Genomic DNA, 27,170 nt, shown 5'->3' with positions numbered 1-27,170 from the left:
GGGGGTGGGGCAGCAGGCTGGGAGCCTGTGGGAGGGGAGGGGAGGGGAGGGGAGGTACCCCTCCGAGATGTTTGGACCAAGACAAAGATGTATTGCACGAGAAGACTTGAGCGATTTGCATTTTAGAAAGTGCTTTCAGGCTGTGGAGGAGGGTGGAGACCAGCTTCGTGTGGGTGCCCGTTGGGTGGGACACCGCGCGTGCGCCTGGTCCCGGCCAGCAGGGTGGGCCGGAGGCGGCGAGGCCCGCACGGCGGGCATCTTCCTCCTCTCTGCCCGCACTCTGTCCCGGAGCCAGCCTCCCCAGCCTGTGCCCCCCGCCCCGCACTCCCGGGCGCCCCTGGGCCCGGCCCAGCCCTGTCTGCTGGAGCCCGCCACAGAGAGCCGCTTTATTTGAGTCCATTTTGCGCGTATGGAAATAACTAGAGGCCTCTGTATTTAATTTGGCTCAGCCCGGAAGATTTTTGGCTGTGTGTGTGTGTGTGTGTGTGTGTGTGTGTGTGTGTGTGTGTGTGTGTATTCTGAAAAATCTTTCTGAGTGAGCCCCGGGGGTTGGAAGCTGTGGTCGTCATTACGCAGTCACCAAGTCAGCAGCAAGAAGGAGTACACTGGCTTAGCTGGGGGGGGTCTGGCGGAGAGTGGCCACGGGAAGTAGCTGTGTGTGTGTGTACACACACATGTACGTGTGGAAGGGGGCGAGGGCGATGCCGTACACAGATGAGATCATGGTCAGGGAAGCTGTTTTGCAAACTTTGCTGCTCGAGGCCAGGTAAGCGGTGGGCAGGAGGCCGGGAGAGGGGCTTCGGAAAGTACAAAGCTCTGTGCGGATCCACAGGAGACACTTTTGGTTCCCAAACAGGAAGTGCCTAGTTTGGCGTTGGGCTGGAGAACACTTACCCTGAATCCTTCTCTTTGGCCTTGACCATCCCAGCAGACTCCTGAGCCCTCCTTCTCTGACCAGCGGTGGGCGGGGCACAGCGAGACAGCCCCACACGCCTGGGGGGGCGTAGTAGTTGGCGCAGTGTGCCCCTGCCCGACTCCCACATTTCTGTTGTGCGGGAAGGGCAGGAGTGACCCCCACTGCAGAGAAGAGGCAGCCAGAGCCCAGAGAGGCGAGGTACCTTGCCCCAGGTCCCTCAGCCCGCGAGCGGGAAGCCTGGTGTCAGCATGGCCTGATCTCCGCCCAGCGCTTCCCCACACTCTGTGGGTGCTTCTGGAGCCACGGGGACCCTGCTCCAAACACAGACACAGGCCGAGGGGGCTTCCAGCCCCAGGAGACCCCCGAGAGTCTGGTTTGAGAATAAACACCAGCTATCAGGGCTTTTCCAGTGACATCCTGACCGCACGGAACTGAGGAAGGAGGCGCCTGGGAAATTGAGGGGGGGCTGTGATGACCACGAGGCTTTGCATCAGGACCAGCCGGGCGGCATGGCTTTGGGAAGGTCTTGTGAAAGTTAAGTAGCGGAGGCGGCAGAGCCAAACGCCCGACGTCCCGCCAGCCATGCGCACCGTGGGAAGGCTTGAATCCTGCCCCCCGGGACTTGCTGTTCTAAGCCAGGTCCCCTGGGCGGCGCTGAGCCCAGGCCCGCGGATCGGGCCGCTGCTCTTTGAGACAGGTCCTGTGTGAGCGTCGCAGAAGGCGGGAAGGTGACGAAGGGGGGGCAGGCCACGTGTGGCGGGCAGTAGGGAGCGGTGAGGACTGGGGCCGAGGACGGGCATGTACATCAGGGTGTGGCGGCTGCCCCAGCTCTGTCATCAAGCAGGACTGAGGGCCACGTACGGCCAGATGCTCACCGCCTCCTCCCCCCAAGAAGAGTCAGCAGCCTGGATTTTCATTTATAAAAAAACAAAAAACTTCTAGATGTTAAGTGTTGGTGATTTACTATAGCTTTGGAGGGTATTTTGTTTGTTTCTTTTTTAAATGCTCTTCAGGCCCAGGGCTGTTTAGACCTCGTGAGCCCGTCGTTGGGGGTGGGGGGGCCTCTGTCTTTCAGACAGCTCTGTGAGGTCTGCAGCATCGATACGGGGCGGGGCGTCAGGCCCCCACCCAGCTTCCCCGGGGGCAAGGCTCAGGGTCCCGGATGGGCCTCACCCCTGCCTTGGCCTGGCCCACACAGCACTGGGGAGCATAAAGGGCTTTTTCACAGCCTGGGCTGGGCCTGTCCCGGGCCCAGAGCTCCGGACCCCAGGATGGAGGGTGAGATCCCAGGCAGGTCGAGAACCGCTCTGGGAAGAACGGTGGTGCCACCAGCTCCGGCCCCTCAGCGAGCAGAGGCCCTGGCTGGACTTGACCGCAGGGTGTCTGCGTCGGCCCCAGCCCCTGCCCTCGGCCAGAGCCCCAAGGCTGCCCTCGGCCAGCTGGCTTTCAGCCTAAGTAAGAGCGCACGTTTGCCAACCTGTCAAGTGAGACTCGGTTCCCGCTTCCTGTCTGAGGCCCTGCTGCTGCCGGCCTGGCCCCACAGCTTCCCAGGACTGGGGGAGATGGGCACGGGGCAGAGGTAGGCCCGGGGGAGCCGAGCCAGGGGTCCCCAAGGGGTGGGGCCGCGTGAGGCCCCGGTTCCCCTGTGACTCGGGCCCTGGGGGGCAGAGTTCTGGGTGCGGACCACTTGTCTGTATCTCGGAGGAACCTTCTGCAGCTTACGATTTCTGAGGCCCAGCTGCAGGGCGAGGGAGCGAGCCCCAGCCCGGCCGCGCGCTGTCAGGGACCCTCCAGGCCTCGGTGCCCCGGCTTGCAAACAAGAGGAGTGAGCCCCGCCCCGGGCTTGCGGGGACCGAACCAGGGGGCCCAGGCGAAGAGCCAGGGGGCAGTGGGGTAAGGGGACGCGGCCCAGGGGTCTTGGAAGAAGAGAGAGGTGTGGTCCCGTGGCTCTCGGTGCAGGGGAGAAGGTGAACCGAGGTGCGGCTGTGGGAGGCGCACCTGGCACAGGGCCCTCCGTATTTGCTGAGTGGACAGATGAGTGACGCTACTTCCCAGGTTCGTGTGGGCTCCTTAGTCACCAGTAGCCGTCCGTCCGTCCGTCCACGTGTCCGTCCATCCCTCCGACAAATACTGACTGAGCACCTGCCGTGCTAAGCCGTGTTCTCGGCACTGGGGATGCCTGATCCAGACCCAGGAGCCACACCCCCGCCCGCCCAGAGCCAACTTCCTCCCAGCAAGAGCCTGACTTAGAGATCGAATGAATGGAGAAAAGACAGGGAGATGTGCTAGGAGGAGATCCAAGAGCTCGACGTGACCGTGGACGTGGACGTGGCCCCTGTAGATCTGGAAGCCCTTTTCCTTCCCTGCTGCCAGGGCGAGGAGTGAGCTCCCTGGGACCACGCACCCCGAGGGGCCCCCCCGGCCTTGCCCTGAGCTCGGGGTTCTTGCACGGCCACCACCCTCCTCCCGAGGGGAGCCCCCAGAGTCATAAACATTCGAGGGACCACAGGCCCCGAGAGCTGTCTGCCCCCCCCCCCCCCCCCGCCCCGTCCCCAGGACCCTGAATCCCTGTCTTTGCGGCCCATCCGGGGCCCCCGGGCGATTCTCACGGGGGTGACTCACAAGCAGAGGACAGGGCAGCCTAGCCCGTCTCCGGCAGACCGGCCCTCAGATGCTCCTTCTGTTCAGGAGCGAGGCCTGGGCCGGGGAGACGGGAGCCCGGAAGGGTGACCTTGGAAAACGTCTGTCAGGGCAGGGCGAGGGCTGGCTGCCTGCACCGGCCTCGCGGGACAGCGGACTTTTTCCTCCCCTGCGGCTGTGCGCTGACGGCAGCGAAGCCCCGACGGAGGAAGGGCACTGCCGCGACCCCTCCCGGATAATTCCCTCTAATTAGGCAGGGCATCGTGTCTGCAGGGCACGCTTCAGCGGACTGCGCCGCGTCGCCTCTAAGTGGTGGCTCCCCCTCCCCCCGCCCCAAGCAGGTGGGAAATCGAGGCTCAGGGAAGCCGGGGCTGGAGAGTCTCCCTGCCACTCACGTTGCCACCGCGTTAGGGCGCTCGGGACCCGGGGGCGAGGAGCAGGGTCGGTGCCCCCGCCGTGCCCCCGCCAGCCGGGCGTCCCGCAGGCCGGCCCCCCCTCCTGCCGTGCGTGGTGGCCCGCGGAGGCCGCGCCGCGCGTCCCGCCGGGAGCTGCTGACCAGCAGGGCGAAGCTGGGTGTGGGTTCGGCGAGCGAAGCTCCTGCTTTGAGAAGGTGGCATTGTTCAGAGTGGTGTATTTTTACAGGCACACAAGCTACGCCTCGGGGTCTCGGTGCCCCGTAATTAGAGGCGATGCGCAGCCCGGGAGCTCCGTCTGGGCCAGACCGTGTCTCGGCCTCGGCAGGGCCGGCCTCCGGGCAGGCAGGCAGCAGGCGGGGGCTCCGCGGGGGCCTCTCCCCCGAGACGGGGGGCGCTCAGCAGGGAGGCAGCTGGGCACGCCTGGCCCGGTCGCCCTGGGAGCAGCTGCCGTGGGCTCAGGGCCGCCTGAGGTCTGTGGGTCCCAGAAGCAGGAGACGTGAGGGTGGAGAGCGGGGGGCAGGGGCGGGTCCGGGGGCCGCTGCGTGCACTGGGCACAGGCGTGGAGCCGACACCTTGGGCTCCTGAAACGGCCCTGCCTTAGCCCCAGCCTGCGGGTGGGAGGGGTCAGGCCCCCTCAGCGGCCCATTGGCCCCCTCCCTGCCCCTCAGGGAGCAAGGAGACCCCCTGAGGAAGGGCCCTCGCTGGCTGCACCCCCTCAGGGACCCCAGCCCGTGCCCAGTGCCCTTTCCTCCTGGGCCTTCCCACCCCCCTCCTGTGCCCAGGTCTGTCCCAGCTTTCCAGCCAGTCTCCTTGCAGCCCCCAGGCCCCTTCAGCTGCCCCCCCCGCCCCGTCTCCTCACCACCCTCCTCCAAGCTTCTGCACCAGCTCCTCCCTTCACCCCTGCACTGCACCGGCCTCGGCTCGCCACATCCCTGCTCTCTGCCGCCTCAACCTCTCGGTGCCTCTGGCCTCACCGGCTTAGACTCCGGGACCTGGGGACTCCTGTCTGCCCCCAGCACGGGCCACGCGGGCCCCAGGCACGGCCGCCTCCTCCCCTCCATCTGCGCTCACTCACCCTGCCCTGGTCCCGCGGTCAAGTCCGGACTCCGTAACAAGCCTCGCGGGGCCCTGCCCTCCGTATATGCCGCCCCTTGCCTTGTGCACACCGTGGACGCCCGCCTCTGTCCGCTCAGCCTTCACCCCTCACTGCCACACGGCCTCCCCCGCGGCCCTGGCTGATGGCACGTGCCTCCTGGGAAGACTTCCCACCCCTGGCGCCAGGGCGCGGGCTCTGCTCACCGTCCCGCGGGGCCTGACGCGCCCTCCATTCCCGTTCCTAACACAGGCTGTGCTTACGACTTAACCGCATCCCCCCCCGTGTGCCCGCAAGGAACACTCACAGTGCCTGGCGGGGTCTGTCACCTAGTTGGCCTTCGGGACATGTTCACTGGATGAAGACACAGAGTGACAGAGCTGTGATTCAGCAGAATCCGGTTCCCCATCCCGGCGGGGAAGCCCCAGCTCTCGGGCCCTGGCACCCACAGCCACACCCCCACGTATATATCGCGCTGTGATGGTGCTGTTTAAGTGCTATGGAAGGAAATGGAGCAGGGAGGGATAAGGGAGGGCGGGGGGGGGGGGGGTGTGGCTTCTAAATGAGGTGAGCTGAAGGCGATGAGGGAGCGGACCAGGAAGACCCCTGAGAAAAGACACCAGCAAAGGGAACGGCACGTACAAAGGTCCTGAGGTAGGAGTGTGCCAGGAGTGTAGAGTAACAGGAAGACAGTGGGGCTGGGGAGGGGTAGCAGGAAGAATGTTCCGGTCTTGCAGTCTTCTGGGTCACCCTGAGGCTTGGCCTCTCTGAGCCAGCGAGGTGGGAGCGGGGAGGGACCTGGTGAGTTGTATGTTAATAGGGTCCCGGCCTCTGCATGTGGGGGGCAGCAGTGCCGTCTAGACTAAGCGGGGGGTGTGGGCAGTTAGACGTCGGGTTCATTTGGTGCCTTTGTGACTCCTGAGCACCCTCACTGACGCGCATTGGGGAACTAGTTAAAGCGGGCGCCCCCCCCAACTCCCCTGACCCCGGCAGGCCCTTTCGGGGTGCCTCCTGGGTTGTCCAGACGGCTCATCACCCCCTGCTCCTGGCTAAGCAGCCAGAAGTCGTGTTGAGCGTGTGCCTCACGTGGCCTCACCCCCCGAGTCTTCAGTTCCTGCGAGGGCGCCGCCTCCCCGGCCCGTCCGTGCCGGGCTTTGGCAGAGTCCGGAGGCTCCGAGCACAGGGCTCAGCGTGTCTGCCCGCGCGAGGGCCCCCCCTGGACCGTCCTCAGGTCGCTGCAGGCGGTGAGGACCTTTCCTTCTGGGTCCCGTTCGCCCTGCCCCTGCCCCCAGGCTGCCTTCACCTACTTCCGGTGCCCCCAGGGTGGCCCTGCCCCCATCTGGGCCTTGTGGGTGGTGCCAAGGCTGCCTTCCTGCAGCTGAGCCCTCCCTGTTCTCTCTCAGAGGACACGGCCACCTCTTCCTTCCCACCCTCTCCTCCTCCCCAGACCCTGCCCTAGCTTGTCTGCACCCTTCCCCCGGGGCCTGGAGCAGAACGAAACCATCCCCTCCCCTGGCCTGGGTGATAAATCTCCGTTAATATGGCCTGGGCAGCACAGGGCCGTAGGAGCCCCACGACAGAGGATATGAGGGGCGGGAATTAGTTGTCCCTGCCCTGGCCTAGACTCCCTTTCTGGAAATCAGAAACCCTGAAAGCAGAGCGCTGGGGAGGCGTGAGGGGCATATGTACCTCAGGAGGCTGTCTTGCCCTGGCCTGTGCGGGCTGCCAGCAGTCTGGGCTGAGGCTCCTGGCGTGGACGCTTAACCGCAGGCAGGCTTTCAGAGCGCCGCTTCCTGTGCCGTGGGCCAAGCCGGCTCTGAAGAGGGTGGCCGTGCCATGTGATGGGACCCTAGCCGGCCACACGCAGCCCGGGCTTGCTTATCTCCGTGACCCCGCACAACCCCACGCCCCCAGGCCCTGGACCCCAGCCCTGCCCCACAGCACGTCCGTTGCATGCTCCTCCCCTGGACGGCCGGGTGGCTGAGACCCCCGCCTGGGTCGAGCCCAGCCCTGCTCTTCCCTACACGGGTACTTTGGCCGGTGACTCAACCCCACCGAGCCCGTCTGCGGAAGGCACGGCTCCCAGCGGCGGTGGGCAGGCTGCCGGCCGTGTGGCTGAAACACTCAACACGACGCCCGTGTCCGGCGGGTGTTGCGGAGGAGACACGCTGCTGCGTGGCCCGACCCCGCGCGTGTGGTTGAGAAGCCGTGTAAGCGCCGTGGGCAGGTGTGCAGACTCGAGCAGACGGCCTGGGCTCCGAGCTCACCCACTTGTATGTCTGACCTTGGGGTTGAGCGTAACCTCCTCTCTGTGCCTGTAGGGTGTACATCACCGCTTAGGGCGCTGCCAGCTACATGGACGTGAGCTGTCGTTCTCTTGCGTCCGTACGTTGGGGCGAAGCCAGCCCCCCGTCACCCGTGCACCCTTGCTTCTGCCCAGAGCCTCCTCTGACTAACATTTTTCTTGAGAAAAATCATTTGACTTCACAGGCCGTAATCAGAGGCATCCGTGGCCCGAGTGGCTGAGGGCCCCCCCCGGCCCCGACTCACTCCCCAGCGAGAGTCAGGACGTGCCGTCTGGGCCGTGGGCCCCGGGTCCCCTTCTGGGACTGTCCCGCCCTCCCTCGGGCCTCATCAGCCCATGGCGGGAGGCCGCTGTCTGCGCAGAGAGAGGCCCTGCACAGAGGCGGTCCCCTGGCTCCCACGCTGGGCCTGTCTGCCCCCCGCCCGCACCCCCCGCCCAGCTGCCGGGATGTGTAGCCTGGGCCCTATCAGTCAAAGACTAATCAGAGACAGCGTTTAGGAAGTGCCTCTTATGAGCCGAGCAGTCTCTTAAAGGACTTCATCTGTGTTGACTGCGTCAGGCCTCACAGCAGTCGTGTGAAGTCAGGACTCTGCCCCCATTTCACAGGGAAGGAAACTGAGGCCCGGAACTATTCTTGCCCGCGGTCACTCAGCCCGTAAGCGGTGGAACCAGAATTAAGCCAGAAATCAGGCTCGGAGGCTGCAGCAGGGAGGCCTCCAGCCCCCTCGCTTGGCAGAAAGGCACGGGGGTGCTACCCTTTCCAAAATGTGTTTTCGGTTCTTACGCGCTTCTCACCATCCTCCTAGGGCCGCCGGAAACTCCAGACGCTGCTCTGGAGCGAACCAGCCGCTCCCCACGTAAATGGCACAGGCCCCGGCCTCGGGCGGGGGAAGGCGTGCGCGGGAAGCTGGAGAAGGGGAGGAGGAGGCTGGGGTCACCGTGTGGGGATGCGGGGCTCCGAGCCCCTAGGCCGGCAGGAGAGGGCCGGGGACACACCCGTGTGCAGCTGCGTATCACCTGCATGGCTGTGCCGGGCCGGCCCCCTCCGGAGCGCCGTGTGCACACATGGGGCTTTCGGGAAGGAGCCCGGCTCCGGTCCCCGTCTTTGCCAGGGGCCGGGGCTCCCAGGGACCCAGCCCTCATGGAACGGGACTCCCCGTGGGGTGGGTGCACCCTCACTTTCTCTCTTTCTCCGGGTAATCTACCCCGTGACAGAGTTTGGGAACGGGGGTCTCCCTGGCTGGGGGGGCCCTCGTGCAGGAAGTGGGATTTGAGCTGGACCAGAGCGCGGCCCCTCGGAGGCAGAGGGCTGCAGGTGAAGGGCGGTGGGGGCGCACATTCAGACAGTCCATAGCGGCTTCCAGCCAGCATCGGAGTCCCTTTGCTAGATCTCCGACAGCATCTGACCTGCAGCTTGCATACCTCCCGTGACAGAGAGCTCATCACCCCATAAGCATTCCTAACCGCACGAGCACAGACTTTCTCTGGAGGGGCAACCTCGGCCATAGTTCTTCCCGCAGAAATCTGCCCCGTCCTCCGCCGGTCGGCCTGACGGAGGCTCACTGATAGGCGTGCTCTCTCCCCTCGGGCCGCTTTTCTTCCGCCAGCCAGTGCCAGCTCTTGGTGAGCAGTGGCTTCTCAGACCTGGGGTTTTACTCTGTAATTGGGGGGTGGCAAATGGAGTCCGCGCCACGCGGCTGGGGTCAGTCGTGGACGCCGTGCGGGAAGGTCTGCGGGAGGGCATCTGCGCTCAGCAACGCCTGCCACGGGCGAGCCAGAAGGCGGGGCACGCGGCGCCCGGCTTGTGCCCAGACACGGCCCCGCTGCGACCTGACCCGTCGCGGACGGCCAGGCCGTGCTTCTGGCTTTACATTCGCGTTAGCGACTGGCTTCGCGGCCGTGCCCCTGCCCCGCTCGTGTTAAACTTACGGTCGGCCAGAAAAGTCTCGGCTTTTCAGCCGTCAAACCAGAACGTGCCCCGGGCCTGCCGTTGTTTCCGTTACAGGGATGTATGAGTGACTTAAATCGGCCCCTTGTTGACGGGCGTTCGGATCGTTTCAAACGGTTATAATTGGAAACAACCCTGCAGAGACACGCTTGCGTTCACCGCGTCGCGGATTCGCTCGTTTCCTTAGCGCGAATCTAGGAGATGGATTACGAGACCGGGAGCATCTTCTGAGAGTGCTGGGCGCAGCCACCTACCTGTCGTAGAATGTTCCAGAAACTCTAAACTGTCAGGGACTGTCAGGCACTTGAACAGGGGCCTGCCCCACTCCTTGATGTGCGTGGGACCCAGGTGTCTTGGGGGGTCACGAATGCCCTCGTGCGGTTGAGGCCCGGCTGGCGGGCGCAGGTTGCAGGGGGAGCTGAGCTGGTGGTGAGATGTTGAGCTCTGGTGGGAAAGCACCGTGTGCAGGGTGGTGTGCAGGGCGGGCCGCTGGTGCGGGAAGCCGGGGAGGGAGGAGGAGGCTGGGGCAGCGGGGCGGGGGGGGGGGGCGGCCCTGACATGTCCCTGACCCCCAGGTCCCTGCCGTGTCCAGCGTGGACGTCACATAAAGCAAAGGTCTCGGGCGCCTGGGTGGCTTAGTCAGTTAAGCGTCTGACTTTCGCTTGGGTCATGATCTCGCGGTTCGTGGGTTCGAGCCCCGCGTCGGGCTCTGTGCTGACTGCCGGCTCAGAGCCTGGAGCCTGTTTCAGAGTCTGTGACTCCCTCTCTCTCTGACCCTCCCCTGCTCACGCTGTCTCTCTCTCTCTCTCTCCTAGAAATAAATTTAAAAAATTAAAAAAAAAAAAAGCAAAAGTCTCCATCCCCGGGGCCATCAGCTGTGGGGAGGGAGGGAGGGGATGACGGTTCCCTTCACATTGGACACCCCCCTGCCTGCCCAGGAAGGAACTGGGGGCAGAGCTGAGCACCAACCCGGACCGAGTCGCCCGTGAGTTTCAGGCTGTTGCGGTACATGAAGGACCTTTGCGGTTCCCACCAGAGGGTGGTCGAGTGGAGTTCAACAACTGCTTCCATCCAGGACTCTGAGAAACGTACACCGACTTCAACTCTTGCCCAAATTCGTCACCACAGGGCATTTTCACTTGAGAAGAGAGTTAACTCTCTGCTCACCAGCTGTTTGGCTCCATTAAGAAGAGAGTCTCTTTTCGTGTCGAATAGTGTGTGGCTTCTGATCGTCCCCTGGCTCGGCTCACGCTACATACGTACTTCTGTGTGCGGCTCGCTCACGTGTCGGAGGACAGGGGGGTGTGGGGCGCTGCCCCTTGGGTAGGGCGGCCTGGCCGCTTCTTTCCTTACCAGGACGGCGTGGGGTGGTTTAGGTTTTGGTGCCGGGAAGGCGTTTCCACATGGCACAGCCGAGGGGATGCCATCCAGGTAGATTCGACAGGGCTTGGGACAGGTTGGATGGGATGGGGGTGGGGCTGGTTGTGGGGGAGGGCCTGAAGCGATGGCACCCAGGACCCTGGCTCGTGTCACAGGTGACGACGGAGAGAGAGCACGGGCACATGGGGTGTCGGCAGCAATGACGACGGAAACTGCGCCCCAGGACCCGGCACCCAGCAGGCGCGGGGCAGGCACCTTCTCTGCTCTGGCATCTACTGAGCGCTGTTAGCTGGGCACGTGCGCTGGCACTTGCGGAGCTCCAGCAGGCGAAGCGCACGAGTTACCCCACGCTCGCAGAGCTCACGTGCTGATGCGGGAGACCCGCTACAAACCGAAAAACTAGATAAATACATCATACACAATGTTTCGAAGCAAAGACGGTCATCAAAGAAGAAAACGAAAGCCAAGAAAGGGACCGGTAGTCTGTGGGGAGGGAGCTGTGAACTTTAAATCCGGGGATAACAGAGATCTGGGGAACAGTGTTCCAGGCAGAGAACAGCCAGTGCAAAGGCCCTGAGGCAGGAGGGCGCCTGACCCCTTGAGCAGACAGGACGGAAGTGTGTGAGTCAGGAGGGGGAGGAGCTAGGACGGGAGCCGCTGAGGCCAGGCCTTCTGCGTGTAATGGGGGCGAGGGAGGCCCTGGGCCTTCTGCTCCGTCAGAGGCGCTGGCACAGCCCCGGGAGAAGGTGGGTGGGGGGCACTGCCCTTGTGATGACCCAGGACCACCTGCGGAGAAGCGAGCAGAGCCCGGGTGTGCGAGGAAGGTCGGCCCGCAGGGGAGAGGAGGCCGCGGCTGCCATCCTGGTGGAGGGAAGGGCTGCGAGTGACCGCCAGACGCCTGCCCTTGGCTGTGAGGGAGGCTCGCGCCTGTGTCCTGAGCCTGTCCTGTAACCTGCTGCCTTGGGACAGTCGGGAGCCAGGAATCCCAGAAAGTGCTGCTTCCTGTCAAGTCAGCACCCCGCTCATGTCCCGCCCGTGACCCCGCCATCGAGGCGGCCAGGCCAGAGCCACCGGAAGGCACGGGAGGGCTTCCTGCTCTGGGGCCTGCGCAGAGACCGCCCCTCAGTCCCCCTGCGTCTCCCTAAACTCGGGCTTGTGAGACTGTTTGAAACCTTAGGCGCGGAGCCCCGGCCGCGTGTCTTCAGGATGGGATTTGTTTGCTGTCAGCCTCTGCCCCGACCCAAGCGTTTCCTGTGGGGGGGGGGGGGGGGGGGGGGGGATGTGTAGAAATACGTCCTCGTGCGCGGCTCCGAGGCTGCACGGGAGGCGAGGCTGGGGGCGCGGGGCCAGAGCAGAGGCTGGAGCTTTGGGTCGTCCGTCCGTGGGCGCGTCCCGGGGACTCCTCTCCTGCGTGTGGCTCCCGCTCGCGGCACTGAGAGTTATTGTGAGGCGGCCTTCAAAGCTGCGCCACAAGATTGGGGGGGTTAAGTTCCGACGCCCCCTTGCTTCCCCCCACCCAGTGCCCCCAGCCGGGCTCCAAAGGAAACAGCCGTTGGGTGACTGAAGTCAGGAGCCTCTTCAAGGGTCCCGGTCCTCCGGCACCTTAAAAGGGCCCAGTCCGCCCACGCTGATAGTGGATGGGGGGGGGGCCTTGAGGTGAGGGAGCCCCCCCCGATTCACGGCCAAATCACAGCAGAGCCCCAGGGCTCTTCCCCGAGGAAGGACACCCACGCGTGTCCCGGCCGAGCCGGTGGGTGGGGCGGAAGCCTTGTGCTGTTCTTGAACTGCAGGTTGGAAGGCCAAGCGCAGGGATTTGCAGCCCGTCCCTGGCTCGGGGCAGAAGGGGAGGCGGAGGGCAGGCCGCGCCTCTGCCCCTGCTCTGAGTCGTCTCCCCCAGGAGAGCGTCAGCCGGCACCTTCTGTCCGGGCAGGGCCTGTGACCTGGGGACAGAGGCAGCGGAGCCGGCGGGGGGGGGGGGGGGAACCATTTGGCCCCAGGATGTCACGTGGGGGGCCCCTCCCATTGGTCTGAAGATGGGGACCCCTGAGGAAGGCCTGCAGCCTGAGGGGGGCGCTGTGTCCCCTTCTCTCTGCTGGGCCCCTTCCAGAGAGGCCCCTGCCCTGGCCCCGGGGATCAGAGACGCCATCCTGCAGGGGCGGGGAGGTGGCCAGGCTTGACCAGAAAGGCTGCCGGAAGCCGTGCCAGAAGCGCCCTTGTCTCCTTGCCTACGCTCTAAAGCCGTCTGTAGGAGGGACCGAAGTCGTTTTCTGAGCTCACGAACGTGGGATGAGCCACTGCTGTCTGTCCCCACAGCCGGGCGTGTGGAATGCTGAGGGGGATGCATCGCGTCCTGGCGTGAGGGCAGTGAGGTGGAGGGTGCGCCCCGTCTCGGATCCAGAGATCCCCCTTGGGCGCCAGCCCCCCCCCCCGCCTGACTCACCCACTCACTACGTGTGCAACTGTGTGTACTTCTGTGGGCCTCAGTTTCCCCACCTGGAAAGGGGGAGTTCATAATTCTTTGCAGACGGGTTTTAAGATTTAGAGAAAACGGAGGCACAACACGGCATTCGTTTCCAAGCCTGCCGTACACACAGCACAGACTGGGATTTCTACGTAAATGGCAGCGTTTGTCTCCTCGCTGTGCCGGAGGGAGGCCGGACGCCCCGTGTGCCGGTGTCACGGAGGCCCCTCTCCTCGGGGGCCGCCTTCTCCCTGGGTCCTCGCGTGGCCGTCCCTCTGTGCGTGTCTGGCCCCTAATCTCTTCTCAGAAGGACGCGGTCGTGTTGGGTCAGGACCCGAGACCTCACTGTAACTTACCCCCCTCCTGAAGGTGCGTCTCCTCACGCACGTTCCGAAGCGCTGGGCTTGGGCCTTCAGGACACAGTTCTGGGCGGGGACACGATTCAGCCCCAGACGAACGCTACGGTGCCTGGCGCCCAAGTAGGTGTGGAGAGAAGAGTCACTTTTGTTAATTTTTATTTTTAAAAAAGTAAGAACCAGAGGTACAAAACTCAGCTGTTGACCTAATCGACATGGTAGGATTGGAGAGAAGGTGACCGGAATCGTTTAGCGGGTCAGTACATGTTCGGTGACCACCTACTACGTGCCGCGCCCTGGGCTCATCGGGGCACGTAGTGGGTCGGCCTCTGTCCTCAGGAGCCAGCGAGCTCATGTGGGAGACGGACCGTGAGCAAGGTGTGCGGGACGCTGAGTGGTGTCGCGGGGGACACGGGGGGCTGCCTCTTGGCCGGGGCCCCCACTCACAGGACGCCCTCTCTCTGTCCCTGCAGCGTGGAGGGCGAGGCCGCCAGCAGCGAGACCGGCACGTCCCTGGACAGCGCGTCGGCCTGCCACCCGGGGCCCCTGGCGCCTGCGTCCAGCCTGAGCCCGGACCGCTACGAGCACACGTCGGCGGGAGCCTATGGGCTTTACTCGGGCCCCCCGGGGCAGCAGCGCTCGCGGAGGCCCAAGCTGCAGCACTCGGCCTCCATCCTGCGCAAGCAGGCCGAGGAGGAGGCCATCAAGCGCTCGCGGTCGCTGTCTGAGAGCTATGAGCTCTCCTCGGACTTGCAGGACAAGCAGGTAGGCGGCGGGGGGGCCGGGGCAGCGGGAGCGAGGTCGGGTCGCGCGCGCTCCGAGCGTGGCCTCCGTGCCGGCCCGGGCCCCCTTCTGGCGCCTCCCGACCGCGGAGGCTCTGGGAGCGAGGGCGCTGGGGTGTCAGGACTTCGCCCCCCCGTCCCCGCAGCCCGCAGCGTCGCGCGCACAGGTCGGGCGGCCGGACGCTGAGTGCCTGAGGTCCCAGGAGAGGCCTGGACCCTGTGCGGTCCCGGGAGGAGCCCGGGGGGGGGGGGGGGGGGGGGGGGTCAGCTTACACCGTAAATAGCACGCGCTCTGGAAAGCACAGCAAGGCCCGGCACAGCCAGTGGGCGAGCCTGCTTATGATGTCCCTCTGGTTTACAGTCCGTGCGCTCGTGGGGCACGACCTCGCTGAGGGCCCCGTTCCTCCCGCGGGGGCCCTGGCCCGGACCCCCGGGGGGTGGGCGTGCACGGCCTGCCCACTCGGCCGGGCTCCGGGGAGAACTGAAGACGGCCTCCTGGGGCCGAGGGGAGAGGCCTGTCGCCGCCAGGTGGTGGGCGGGGGCCGGCGGCCGAGCTCTCCCTTCCAGAGTGCGGGCACGTAGTAGGTACTTTAACTGGAAGTCTTGTGTGAAATGGACGGCACGCTTCAGGCTCTGGGAGCGCGGAGGCCGTGGCGGGCAGCGTGCACACGAGCAAGGCCCAGCCTACCTCCTCGGGAGCCCAGGGCGCCCCCGCCCCCGCCGGGCCGCCCTCTGGTTGCTTCCTAGCCTTCCCCGCTGTCTTTTCCGGAGCAGAGGTCCGGGCCCGGGGGGGCACCCGGCTCGGAGGAGCGGTGCGGGTACTGCCCGGGGCGGGTCGTGCCGCCCCCCACCCCCAAACAGAGTCCCTGCCGGCTCCTGTGCGTTCTCGGTGCCACCGCGACTTCGCAGAGCCCTCGTTCCCGTCCGCCCTCCGCCTGTGAGCTGGGGGGGGCCTGAGAGCAAGTGGCCCCCCTCCCGGGGCACGTGCCCCGAAGCGGATCGGAAACCGCCACAGGGGAGGACCCCCAGCAGCAGCAGGGAAACAGGAGTCGGGGCGTCTAAGGCCCGAGAGAGGCCTGTGGTCACGTCACCGGCCTTACGTGGCCACAGCTGCTCATTTGCATCCCCTGCATATTAACCAGAAGCCCATCGTGTGCCAGACGCGGTGCCGGGTGCTGGGGGTCACCGATGGGCAGGCTGAGGCCCCGGCTCTGGAGCTGACACCGTGCTCCCGGAGATGGGCCCACAGACAAGTCAGCCACACCGACAGTTTACTTCCGGAATGGGATACAAACTCCAGAGACTATGACATAGGGGACGAGGTGGAGTGACTGTGGTTGGGACAGTGTTGGATAAAAGGCCTCCCCAAGCTGGCATCAGAATGCAGTGTCTGAGGAAGGGGCCTTCCAGGGAGCGGTAACCGCCGGTGCAAAGGCCCTGAGGCAGAACAGCAGTGGTAGAAAGAGCGGCAAGGACGAGGCGGTGAAAAGGTGCGGCGGCCGCTGAGCCGCTGACTTCCTGGCAGTCCCAGCGAGAGCGGGGGGGTGGGGACAGATTACATGGGAGCCGCCAGGTACGAGTGGGGCCCAGCTCCCCAGGGATTAAGAGTCGGGGCACGCAGAGCCCCGCTTAGCGAAGGGAGCCCGCTGGCTCAGGGCCGCTGTACCTTCCGGTGGCTTCCTATCAGTGAGACCAGGAGTCCCGCGTCATCAGGAGGTGGCTGTGCTGTGCGGAAGGGCGTCTCCCCTCCGTCCCCATCCCTCCCGACGGCTGCGAAGGGTCCTGGGCTCGCGGGGAGAGCCCCGGGGCCTCGGTCCTCCGAGGAGTGGGGGGAGGAGCCCCTCTGCAGACCGCATGCCACGTGAGTACCGGGCGAGGGTGACGGCAGCAGGAGCACGTACGCCTGGACCCTCCCCGGCACCCACGGAACTTTCCGACGGGGCTTGTGTCAGCTCTGGCCCAGACAGAGGGATCAGCGGGGTGAGCCTCGGGGGTGCGCGCGTCCCCAGGGGGGGTCAGGAAGGATGGACGGAGAGGGGCTTCGGTGACACAGACAGAGCCCATCCTGCCTCCCCCGGGTCCCTCTGCCCCCCGACCCCTCCCCCAGATCTGGGGAGCTGGTCTCAGGCAAACCAGGTCGCTGCTTGGTTTTCGAGGTGCAAAGTCAGCAGGGGAGGGAGCGCCCTGACGTGAACCCCGGGCCTCAGCTGGAGGCCCCGGCCTTGGGACCCCAGCCTCGGGATCCCGCCCCCAAAGGTGACGTGGGGGGCCCGCGACACAGGCCTCGGACGCCAGAGAGAGGAGACGGCTTCCTAGAGCTCAGCCTCGGGCCCTGTGTCGGCGCCGTTCAGAGCCCCACTCCCAACCCCGGGAACAGTCTGCTCACAGATGTGGAAGTGAGGTCATCGCTTGGACGCGGCTCAGTAACTGCAGGGCAGGAGGGAAAACAGGCCCGCCCTGGCCCGCGCCCACCCCTGCACACTCGCTCCCTCCACACTCCCCTCCTGTGAAGGGAGCCGCTCTGCCCAGCCTGTGGGCCCCCCGGCGTCGGGGGGACGGGAGGGGGCCAGGACCCGCACTGGGGTGCGTGAGGCTCCAAGCCGTCTGCTCCCGGCGCACCCACAGCGGCCCTGAGCGGCCCGCCCCCCCGGCTCCGGCCGGTGCCTGGATTTGCTCGGCGTCTGGTTGTTTCAGTTACGGGCACGTGTGTGTCGTTCTCCCGGACGGCCGTTTGCTCCTCGAGGGCAGGGACCTTATCTGTCTCAGCCACCTGCTGCGGTGTGATGGTGGGCACGGGCGGGCAGGCGCCTCCCTCTTGGGGACCTGAGGCCTCCCTTGGCCCCACAGCAGGCGCCCCCTCTGCCCAGCACCCCAAGAGCCCTGGCTTGGCCGAGAAGCCAGGTCCTGGCCTTGAATTCTCTTTGACTCCTGGGGGCGGACGCCCACGCAGGAACCACCTTGGTCACCGAGCGCTGGCGTGAGCCTCGCGGCCTCGGGGGGCTCATGTGTCCCACCTGCAGTGCCACCTGCCCGCAGCCTCGCCCCGTGTCTCCCTCATCACCTAGAGGGACGTGCGGTGCCAGAGCGAGTGTGCTCTGGAGTCTGGAGGCCTCCGGCCGCGTGCTCAGCAGCTCCTCTGGGCCTTGGCCTCGCCATCTGTCTACTGAGGGCACTTGGGGACCCCCCCAAATTGTAAACACCTTCCGGGAATGCAGTCAGGGCCTTCCAGCATCTGTCTCATCTGGGGCTCACCGTGATCCTCCGAGGCGGTCCCGGCACTGTCCCCACTTTACAGATGAGGAAACTGAGGAAGGGCACGGCTTCAAGGCTCATGCAGGAGTAACACAGCTAACGAGGGGCAGGGCCAGGATTAGAGCTCTGGCATCTGGCCTCACAGCCTGTGCCTCAGGAAGGTTCTGGTCTCAGGCCTCCCTGAAGCCCAGTCACACACTCTCACACGCGCATACACATGCACACACACGCACACACACTCCCACAGCCCCTGCTCAGGGTCCAGGATATTCCTGAAGCCCAGTCATACACACACGCACACACATGCACACACTCACACCCCCTTGTCTGCTGTGGAGAGGAAACGAGCCCAGAGGCCCACAGCCCCTGCTCAGGGTCCAGGATCTCCCTGAAGCCCAGTCACACACTCACACACGCGCACACACATGCACACGCTCACACACTCCCGCAGCCCCTGCTCAGGGTCCAGGATCTCCCTGAAGCCCAGTCACACACTCACACACGCGCACACACATGCACACGCTCACACACTCCCGCAGCCCCTGCTCAGGGTCCAGGATCTCCCCGACGTCTTCGCAGGTGTCCTGACCTGCTCGTGCCCCAGTCGCTGCTCCCAAGTTTCCTTAAACCACAGGCCACACGATGCATGAGGGCCAGAGGTCTCTGTGGCCAAAGACATCTGGGGACGCCCCCCCCCCTTCCCAAGGCTCCACTCGGCCGGCAGAGGACGTCTGGCCCTCACGTGGCGCTGCTCCAATCTTATGTGGCCTGGGAGCCCCCGTTCTGCCCAGCCCCCACCAGCGGTTGTCGGAACCAGCGCTGGGCTGTGCCCGGGCCTCTGCGCGGGCGCTGCCATGGGGCTGGGCGCCCACAGGAGGGGGGGGGGCGGGCACGGGGCTGGGCGCCCGCAGGAGTGCAGGAGGCAGGGAACGGGGCTGGGCGCCCACAGGAGGGGGGGCGGGCACGGAGCTGGGCGCCCGCAGGAGGGGAGCTGGGCGCCAGCAGGGGGCTGGGCGCCCGCAGGAGCGCGGGGGTCAGGGCACGGGGCTGGGCGCCTGCAGGAGGGGGGCTGGGCGCCCGCAGGAGGGGGGGGCGGGCACGGGGCTGGGCGCTGCGCCCCCACGCCGGGCCGCCCCCCACGCCCGGCCGCCCCCCACGCGCCGTCCTCACTGCCCCCCCCCCCGCAGGTGGAGATGCTAGAACGCAAGTACGGCGGCCGCCTCGTGACCCGGCACGCGGCGCGCACCATCCAGGCGGCCTTCCGCCAGTACCAGATGAACAAGAACTTCGAGCGGCTGCGCAGCTCCATGTCGGAGAACCGCATGTCGCGCCGCATCGTGCTGTCCAACATGCGGATGCAGTTCTCGTTCGAGGGCCCCGAGAAGCTGTGCGGCTCCTACTTCGAGGGCCAGCAGGTGTCGCTGAGCGGCGACGGCGCGCCGCGGGGGGCCCTGGCGCCGGCCGAGCGCGGCGACCCCGGCGCGCCCCCCGCGCCCCCCGGCGACCTGGCGGACGCCATCACCGAGCTGGAGGACGCCTTCTCGCGGCAGGTGAAGTCGCTGGCCGAGTCCATCGACGACGCGCTGCACTGCCGCGGCCTGCACGCCGCCGAGGCGCCCGCCGCCGACGCGGGGCGCGCCCGGGACCCCGAGGCCGCGCCCGCGCCGCGCGCCGCCGACCGCCGGCGCCTGGACGAGATGACGGCGTCGTACAGCGACGTGACGCTGTTCATCGACGAGGAGGAGCTGTCGCCGCCGCTGCCGGGGCCCCGGGCGCCCGACGCCGACCTGCGGCTGCGGGCGGGGGGCGCGGCGCGGGACCCCTGGGCGCGGGGGCGCGCCGACGGCACGGGCGACGCGGACGCGGGCCGCCGCAGCCCCCCGGCGCCCGAGCCGCGGCCGCGCGCCGAGCCCCTCCCGCTGCTCACCGTGGAGCCGCCCAGCGACAGCTCGGCCGACCTCAGCGACCGCTCGGACCGCGGCTCGCTCTCGCGGCGGGGCGCCCACGAGCGCGGCCCCGGGGCGCCGCAGGGCAGCCCGCAGCGCGGCCCCGCCGCCGGCCTGGCCCGGGAGGAGCCCGAGCCGCGGCCGCGGCCGCCCCGCGCCCTGGACGGCCACCTGGCCATCAACGGCTCGGCCAACAGGCAGAGCCGGTCGGAGTCCGACTACTCGGACGGCGACAACGACAGCGTCAACAGCACGTCCAACTCCAACGACACCATCAACTGCAGCTCCGAGTCGTCGTCCCGGGACAGCCTGCGGGAGCAGACGCTCAGCAAGCAGACCTACCACAAGGAGACCCGCAACAGCTGGGACTCCCCGGCCTTCAGCAACGACGTCATCCGCAAGCGGCACTACCGCATCGGCCTCAACCTCTTCAACAAGTGAGTGCGCGCCGGGAGGGTGCCCCGGGGCCTTTGCACGCCCCTTCCTGCCGTGCAGAGCACGAGCGCGCTGAGGGCGCCTGGGGCCCGGTCCGTCCCCCGGGGGAGAGCGGAGGCCCCGGGGCCGAGCGGCAGCCGTGTGGCGGGTTTCTCCGATAAGGCCACCTGGGGACAGGCCTTCTGGGCCCTGTCGGCGCCCGGAGCAGCAGCACCCAGCACACAGTAGGGCCTCCGGAAACATGCCTGTGCAGGCTGGCGCACAGCGGGTGCTGCACCCGCCACCGCGGCCAGGCTCGGGGGCTGGGGTTGAGTCTCTGAGTGATGGGGCGCGGAGGGCTCTGGGGAGGGGGTGCTCCCGGGGCAGGGGCGGCTGGGGAGGAAGGACAGGGACCCCGCGCTGGCCGCAGCCTCAGCAGGGTCCTTTGGGAGACCTGTGAGTGGGGGCTGTGGAGCGGCCACTCCCCGCCAGGACTTCTAGAGGTGCCGGCCGGGGCGAGAGCAGAGTCCAGGAGGGAGATGGGTATTTAAAGCGGCCTATTCCTAGCCCGGCCAGAAATAGCTGCGGGAGGGGAGGGCGGTGCCGGGTCTCGGGCGCTGCCGGGGTGGCGGTGACGACTCCCTTGGAGCAGCCGCCGGCGCCCTGGCCATTCACCCTCGGACTTCAGGGCGCTTCCACCCCCGGGGCCTCTGCGGCTGCGGGCGTCAGGCGTCAGCCGGGTAGTGACTCCTCTGAACCTGGGGACACGGCCAGGCTGCTGGCACACACCCTCTCCTCTTCCACAAGTAGGGGCCGCGGGGCCACTTTTGAGCCGCCCGTGGTGCAAACAGAACGCTGCGCCGTCGTGGGGACTCAGAGAGGCCTGTCCCCGAGGGTGGGCATGGGGAACGGGACCTTTATGTGGGAGCAGCCAGAGGCCTCTGCGTCACTGGTCCTCACTCAGCTAAGAGCTACGGGTCTCGGACACCTCGCCTCTGCCAGCGTGCCCCCCACCCCGAGACTCCCCTCAGCCCGCGGCTCGGCTTGCGGACAGCCTCACCGCTGCACCGGCCGGGCCAGAGCACCGCGCTCGCGGGCAGGGCCGTATCCTGCTGAGCCCATCCTGAGCCTGTCCCGAAAGTCTGCTCCCACCTGCTCCCGTGCCCTCCTGGGGTGGGGGTGGGGGGCTGGAATGACCTGGGGACTCGCCTAGTCCCCAGACTGCCAGGGACATCCTGAAGGCGGGGGTCCCAGCTGTGTCGGCAGGTGGAGCACAGAGAAAACAGCCCCTCCACCGACCGGCGTCGGTCTGTGTGGATCAGCTCCGTTTTGAGGTCCGTGTGCGGCTCACAAATACGTTCCCCTCGGAAAGCAGAAGCCTTGCGGTTAGGATAGTGCTCCCTCTGCTCTTGTCACTGCGCCCCTCCCCCCACATCTGTACCCCCCACGGGTGTGCGCCCTGAGGAGCTGCAGACGGCCTGCCCGGGCTCAGACCGGCCTTTCCTGCGCACCGTGGGGCTGGGGTAGGGTTAGGGTTTGGGTTAGGGTCAGGGTGTGCCTCGCCGAGTGTGAGCCATAAGTGAGAGGGTGTGTAAGGGTTAGGGTTAGGGCTAGGGTGCACCTCGCCGGGTGTGAGCCCTAAGTAAGCAGGTGTAGAAGAGTTAAGGTTACAGTTAGGGTTAGGGTTTAGGGTTAGGGGTTAGGTTAGGGCTAGGGCTAGGGTGCGCCTCACCAGGTGTGAGCCCTAAGTAAGCAGGTGTGGAAGGGTTAGGGTTAGGGTGCACCTCGCCTGCTGTGAGCCGTAAGTGAGCATGTGTGTAAGGGGTAGGTTTAGGGTTAGAGTTTGGTTGGGGTTAGGGTTAGGGTGCACTTCTCTGAGTGTGAGCCGTAAGTGAGAGGTTAGGGTCAGGGTCTGGGTTAAGGTTAGGGTTAGGGTTTAGGGTTAGTATTTGGTTAGGGTTAGGGTGCACCTTGCTTGGATTGAGCCCTAAGTAAGCAGGTTAGGGGTAGGGGTAGGGTTAGGGCTTAGGGTTAGTGTTTGATTAGGGCTAGGATTAGGGTGCACATCACCGAGTGTGAGAGTCAGGGTCAGTATTAGGGGTTAGGGTTAGGGTTAGTGTGCACTTTTCCAAGTGTGAGCCGTAAGTGCACAGTTAGGGTCAGGGTCATGGTCAGGGTGCACCTTGTTGAGCGTGAGCCCTCATTTAGCCTGTGTGTAAGGTGCTTGGAGCAGCTTGTGGCGCAGAGAAACTGTTCTGAGAGTCTCCCACCACTGCTGTGGTCTTGCTCACCTCTCCTGGGCCCCCGCGGTGTGGACAGCCTCTCTCTGGGGTGTCCTGGGCCACCGCCCTCCTGCTTATCGCTGTGCTGTTACCCTGGGTGCTGACCCGCCAGGGGCCTCCACTGCCCCGTGCTCACCACTCGCCTGTGAGGAGGCGTGCGGCTCCCAGGAGCGTGTGTAGAGAAGCTAGCGGCCCGATGGGGCCTAGGTAGACGCGGTTTTCACCGAAATAGCCGCCCGCCTGCTTACTCTTTCCGAGGGGGTCTGCCCATTTCCGCTCCCTGCTGCTCGGTCGGAAGGGCCCTCTTCCTCCCACGGGCTTGTACGAGTCAGCGTCCCCTCCCCACCCCCGGTCAGAGGGTAGAAATGATTTTCTCTCCGTCGTCTTCATGTGCATTTTGTAGCTTCTGTGATGGAGCGGTGCAGCATCTGTGTCTTAGCCGTTTGTAGTTTCTCTTCTATAAAATGCCAGTTTATATGTATAAAAACACACATATATACATGTATATGCACATATACACACATATTTACACACATATACACAGACATATACACACATATACACATACAGACACATATGCACACATATAAACACATGCACACATGTACACACACATATATGCATATATACATATATAATGCACATACATATGTATATACATATATATGTATACACATATATACCCATAATACATATGCATATATACACACATAAACATACACATATGCACACACATATACATATATACACATATACATATGTATGCACACATATATACATATACACACGTATACACATATACAAGTGTATACACACATATACACACATTACACATGCACAAAGGTATATACACACACACACACATATATATTTACGCACACACACATATATATATTAGATTTTGTTTCTTTTGAAGTAATCTCTGCACCCAGCATGGGGCTCGAACTTACAACCTCGAGATGGAGAGTTGGATGCTCTACTGACTGAGCCAGCCAGACGCCCCCAGTTCGTATATTGTCTTATATCCATTTAAGTGCAGGTTATCTAACATACAGTGTAGTATTGGTTTCAGAAGCAGGGCCCAGTGCCCCTCCCCCACTCAGCCCCTCCCCCACACCACCCCCAGCAACCCTCATTTTGTTCCCTGCATTTAAGTTTCTTACGGTTTGCCTGTCTGTTTATATCTTATTTTTCCTTCGCTTCCCCTGTGTTCGTCTGATGTGTTTCTTAAATTTAACATATGAGTGAAATCATGTTACTGGTCTTTCTCTGCCTGACTTATGTTACTTAGCATAATACTCTCTAGTTCGTATTTGCTGCTCATTTTTTGTCATGTTGATCTACCAGCAGTTCCTTATTTATCATGGATGCCCTTCGTAATTACACGTTGTCACTTGTCCCTTTTCTAAGTGTTTCTTTTGAGACATAATTTACATACCATAAAATTCACTCGTATGAAAAGTGTACAGTTCAGTGGTTTTCAGTTATGTCTTTTAACTCTGTGCCCTTCCATTTAACAAAGGTGTGTGTGCGTGCGTGCGTGTGTGTGTGTGTGTGTGTGTGTGTTTTAAAGTGAGATGAATTGACATTTAACATCAGTTTCAGGCCCACAATGTAACGATTCGGCTTTTAGGTATATTGCAGAATGATCACAATATGCCCTTAACATCCCTCATCACATATAGTTAGGTTTTTTTTTCTTGTGATGAGAATTTTTAGGATCTAATCACTTAGCAACTTTCTTATTTTTTTAAATATTTTTTTATGTTTATTTATTTTTGAGAGAGAGAGATACGGAGTGCGAATGGGGAGGGGCAGAGAGAGAGAGGGAGACACAGAATCCAAAGCGGACTCCAGGCTCTGAGCTCTCAGCACAGAGCCCGACGTGGGGCTCAAACCCACAAACTAACTGAGATCATGACCTGAGCCAAAGTCAGATGCCTAACTGACTGAGCCACCCAGGCGCCCCAACAACTTTCAAGTATACGATCCAGTGTGCTGTACAGGAAGGTGTTAATTTTAATTAGCTAAATTAATGAGTATTGTTTCATTTCTTTGGCTTTTCGTGTTTTATTTTAAAAGAGGCTTTGCCCCACATCTTAAATATAGTTTTAAAATATTTTCTTCAATATATTTGTATGCTCTTTAGGGTGTTAAGCTGAAATTTGTTTTGGAGAACCATAAAAGGTGAGGGGTCCAATTTTTTTTTTAAGAGAGAGTGCACGCACTCACGCAAGGTAGAGGGGCAGAGCGGGGGGAGAGAGTCCCAAGCAGGTTCCATGCTCAGCGCAGAGCCTGATGCAGGGATCAATCCCACGACCCTGTGACCATGATCTGAGCCGAAATGAGGAGAGGACGGTCAGTGAACTGAGCCACCCTGGCGCCCCATTATTACTCTGCATAGATCAGTCAGTCATTTCCAAGCAGTTTATTGAACAGTCTGCCCTTTCTTCATTGACTTCAAGTTCCATCTGATAATTCCTATATGAACTGGATCTTTTCATTCATTCAGAGGATATTTATTGAGTACCTGCTACATACCAGGCAGTATTTGAGGAGCCTGGAATGGATCAGGGACCAGAACAAATCCACATTCACAGTAGAGGGCCTGTTTGTTCCTTTGCAAGCATCAGACTTTGAGTCTTGCGGGTTTTTTCTTGTTAGGACAAAACCCCTCTCTGGTCCTTTTTAAAAATTGTCTTGGCTATTTTGGGCAGGTGCTCACTCTTGCACATGAACTTGAGAGTCTGCGTTAAGACCCACGAGCAATCCTGGCCAAGTTTTCAGCAGCATTGCCTTCAACTCACTTACTCAACTTGGGGGAACCTGTGGTTTTTACAGCGTTGAGGTCCAGCCACAGGTGGTGACTGAAGTTAAAGTTCACTAAACTTAACATGAACCCAGTCCCTCTGGCGCACTGGCCACACGTGGCTCCCGTGCCGGGCGGTGCAGACCTAGAGCGGTTCTGTCCCCGCACAGCGTGCTCATGGGCACCCCCGGTCTAGCATCAAGTCTCACTCCGTGCGGGGTGCGGGGCAGAGTGGTGGGGCTGGCCCCCCAAGGCGGGAGCCCGTGGCCTCCGTGGGAAGCACCCCCCTGCCCACCCGGGGGGCTCCAGGGCGGTGAGAGTGTGTGGTGGAGCTCCGGCCTCTTCCCCGCTCAGGCTTCGCTGCCGCCAAGCCTCAGGTTACTGCCTCCAGAGGCTGTCGTATCGGAGAAAACACTTTTCCAAAATCGTGTTATTGAACCAAACACCTTTCTTACACAGATTGAGCTTCTCGGCTCGTAAAGCTCTTCCGCAGACAGACGCCCACTGGCAGCACCCCTGGACCCTCCCAGCAACGGGACCCATCTCCCCTGCAGCTGCCAGTGGGGGGAGGGCGGAAGGTTCTAGAGCAGCCCAGGGCCAGGGTTCCTCCCTAGAAGGCCCTCCCCCCCACCTCTGCTCCCCTCTCCCTGTGGGTCTCTTGTCTCCCAGGCCACCATCTCCCTCCCTGCCCGGCACCCCCACCCCTGCCCATGCCCCTGACTGCCCCCGGGGCCCACCAGGGTTCTAGAAAGCTCTCAGTCCCCACCTCCTCCCAGTAGCAGGCTTTCCCGACACAGGACCCCAGCCCCCCAAGGGGTACACGGAGGATGTGAATGATGCACCCAAAGTGTGCAAGCGAGCCCGAGGTTGGGGAGGAAGACACCCTAGAACGTGAGGCCGGTTGGCAGGGAGGGGCATTCCCGGGGGCCCTGGAGGAGGTGACAGTCGGCCTGACATCCCGATGCTCCTCAGGCACCCGCCCTTCACAAGCCCCGGGCCACCCACTCAGCTCCCGGCGCTGGAGGGAGGTCGGAGGGTTTCGGCCGCAGCTCTGCCACACACCAGCGCGGGACTTGGCAACTCCCTGCGCTCTCTGAGCCTTGCCGGCTACGCCTGGAAAATGCACACAAGGTCACTGCCTCCCGGGGCCTGGTGACGATCAGACGCTGGAGCAAGAGCCTTGCCTGGAGCCGCTGTCAAGGGCGTTATGGGGCTGCTGGGGCTCGGTGCCCGGAGCGAGGGGGGCGCTTCCAGGATCGCAGGCCTCAGGAGGGCCCAGCGGGCGGTTTGGTGGACTGAGCGGTTGCAGAGAAGGACCGTGGCTAACGGGTACCTGAGCTGAAAGTGTGCGGACACTGTCCCTAAACCCTGTTCTCCTGTGGGGACAGGACCTTTATGGGCCCCGCCGTACAGATGGGTGAACTGAGGCTCCGAGGGGGTCGCTTGCCTGGGGTCACACGGCTAGCGGGTGGGCAGGCTGGAGCTCGCACCCCACCCCCACCCCCACCCGGGCCCTGAACAGCAGCCTCGTGAACTCCCGTGTGGGGACTGCTCCCACCGTGTAGCCGGTGCACCCCCACCGGCTCACTGGGCCGCACATGTGAACAGGGAGTCCAGGAGGCTAAGCCGCGCCCCTCGTGGGCAGCCAGGCAGCCCTGGGGCCGCGGTCCTCGGGCCATCAGCGTGGCGGGCGCCGGGGCCCCGTTCCCGTGCTCCACACACCTGCCGAGGGGCAGAGCCTCCCGCCTTCTGTGCCGCTGTCACTCTGGCCAGAGCCCAGGCGACTGTAGCCGAGGCCGCCCTGTCACAGGCGGGCCAGGCTAGGCCTCTGCCACCTCGTTTCTGAGGTCCATTCCAGCCCAGGGCCTGCCCCCCATGCCCAGCCCCAGGGGCCTGCCAGGCGCCGCCCGCCCCCCCCCCCCCTCCCGGCGCTGCTGCAGGAGGCGGAGAGCCCGGGCCGGAGTCTGGGAGGCTCTGAGAGCTCACCCTTCCTGCGCCCACAGGCGCTCGGCCGCTCTCTGCCTGCGTGGGGAGCAGGGCCGGGCCAGCCCCTCTCGGTCGGCGGCAGGGCTGGGGTGGCTTCCCGTCTGCCAGCCCCAACCGCGTGCCCCTCGTGCGTGATGCGCTTCTGGGGAGTAATGAAAACGACAGTGACGACGGCCGGCGCTCT

At 63.9% G+C, this 27,170-nt stretch overlaps 1 protein-coding gene across 5 annotated transcripts in view; it reads left to right on the top strand.

Moving 5' to 3' along the window:
• IQSEC1 (IQ motif and Sec7 domain ArfGEF 1) overlaps positions 1-27,170 on the top strand; it is a 102,317-nt gene that overhangs the window by 47,666 nt on the left and 27,481 nt on the right. For all 5 annotated transcript variants that reach the window (XM_039248628.1, XM_039248630.1, XM_039248626.1 and 2 more), the window contains 2 exons: positions 13,989-14,280; positions 18,737-19,932. In XM_039248628.1, the coding sequence (XP_039104559.1) occupies positions 18,743-19,932 (1,190 nt within the window). In that variant the 5' untranslated portion in view covers positions 13,989-14,280; positions 18,737-18,742. Of the gene's footprint in view, positions 1-13,988; positions 14,281-18,736; positions 19,933-27,170 lie in introns of those variants that run through there.

Source organism: Hyaena hyaena, unplaced genomic scaffold (assembly GCF_003009895.1).
Source record: "Hyaena hyaena isolate Hyena2069 unplaced genomic scaffold, ASM300989v1 scaffold_316, whole genome shotgun sequence".
Taxonomy (NCBI): domain Eukaryota; kingdom Metazoa; phylum Chordata; class Mammalia; order Carnivora; family Hyaenidae; genus Hyaena; species Hyaena hyaena.
This window is presented reverse-complemented; position numbering and strand designations above follow the sequence as displayed.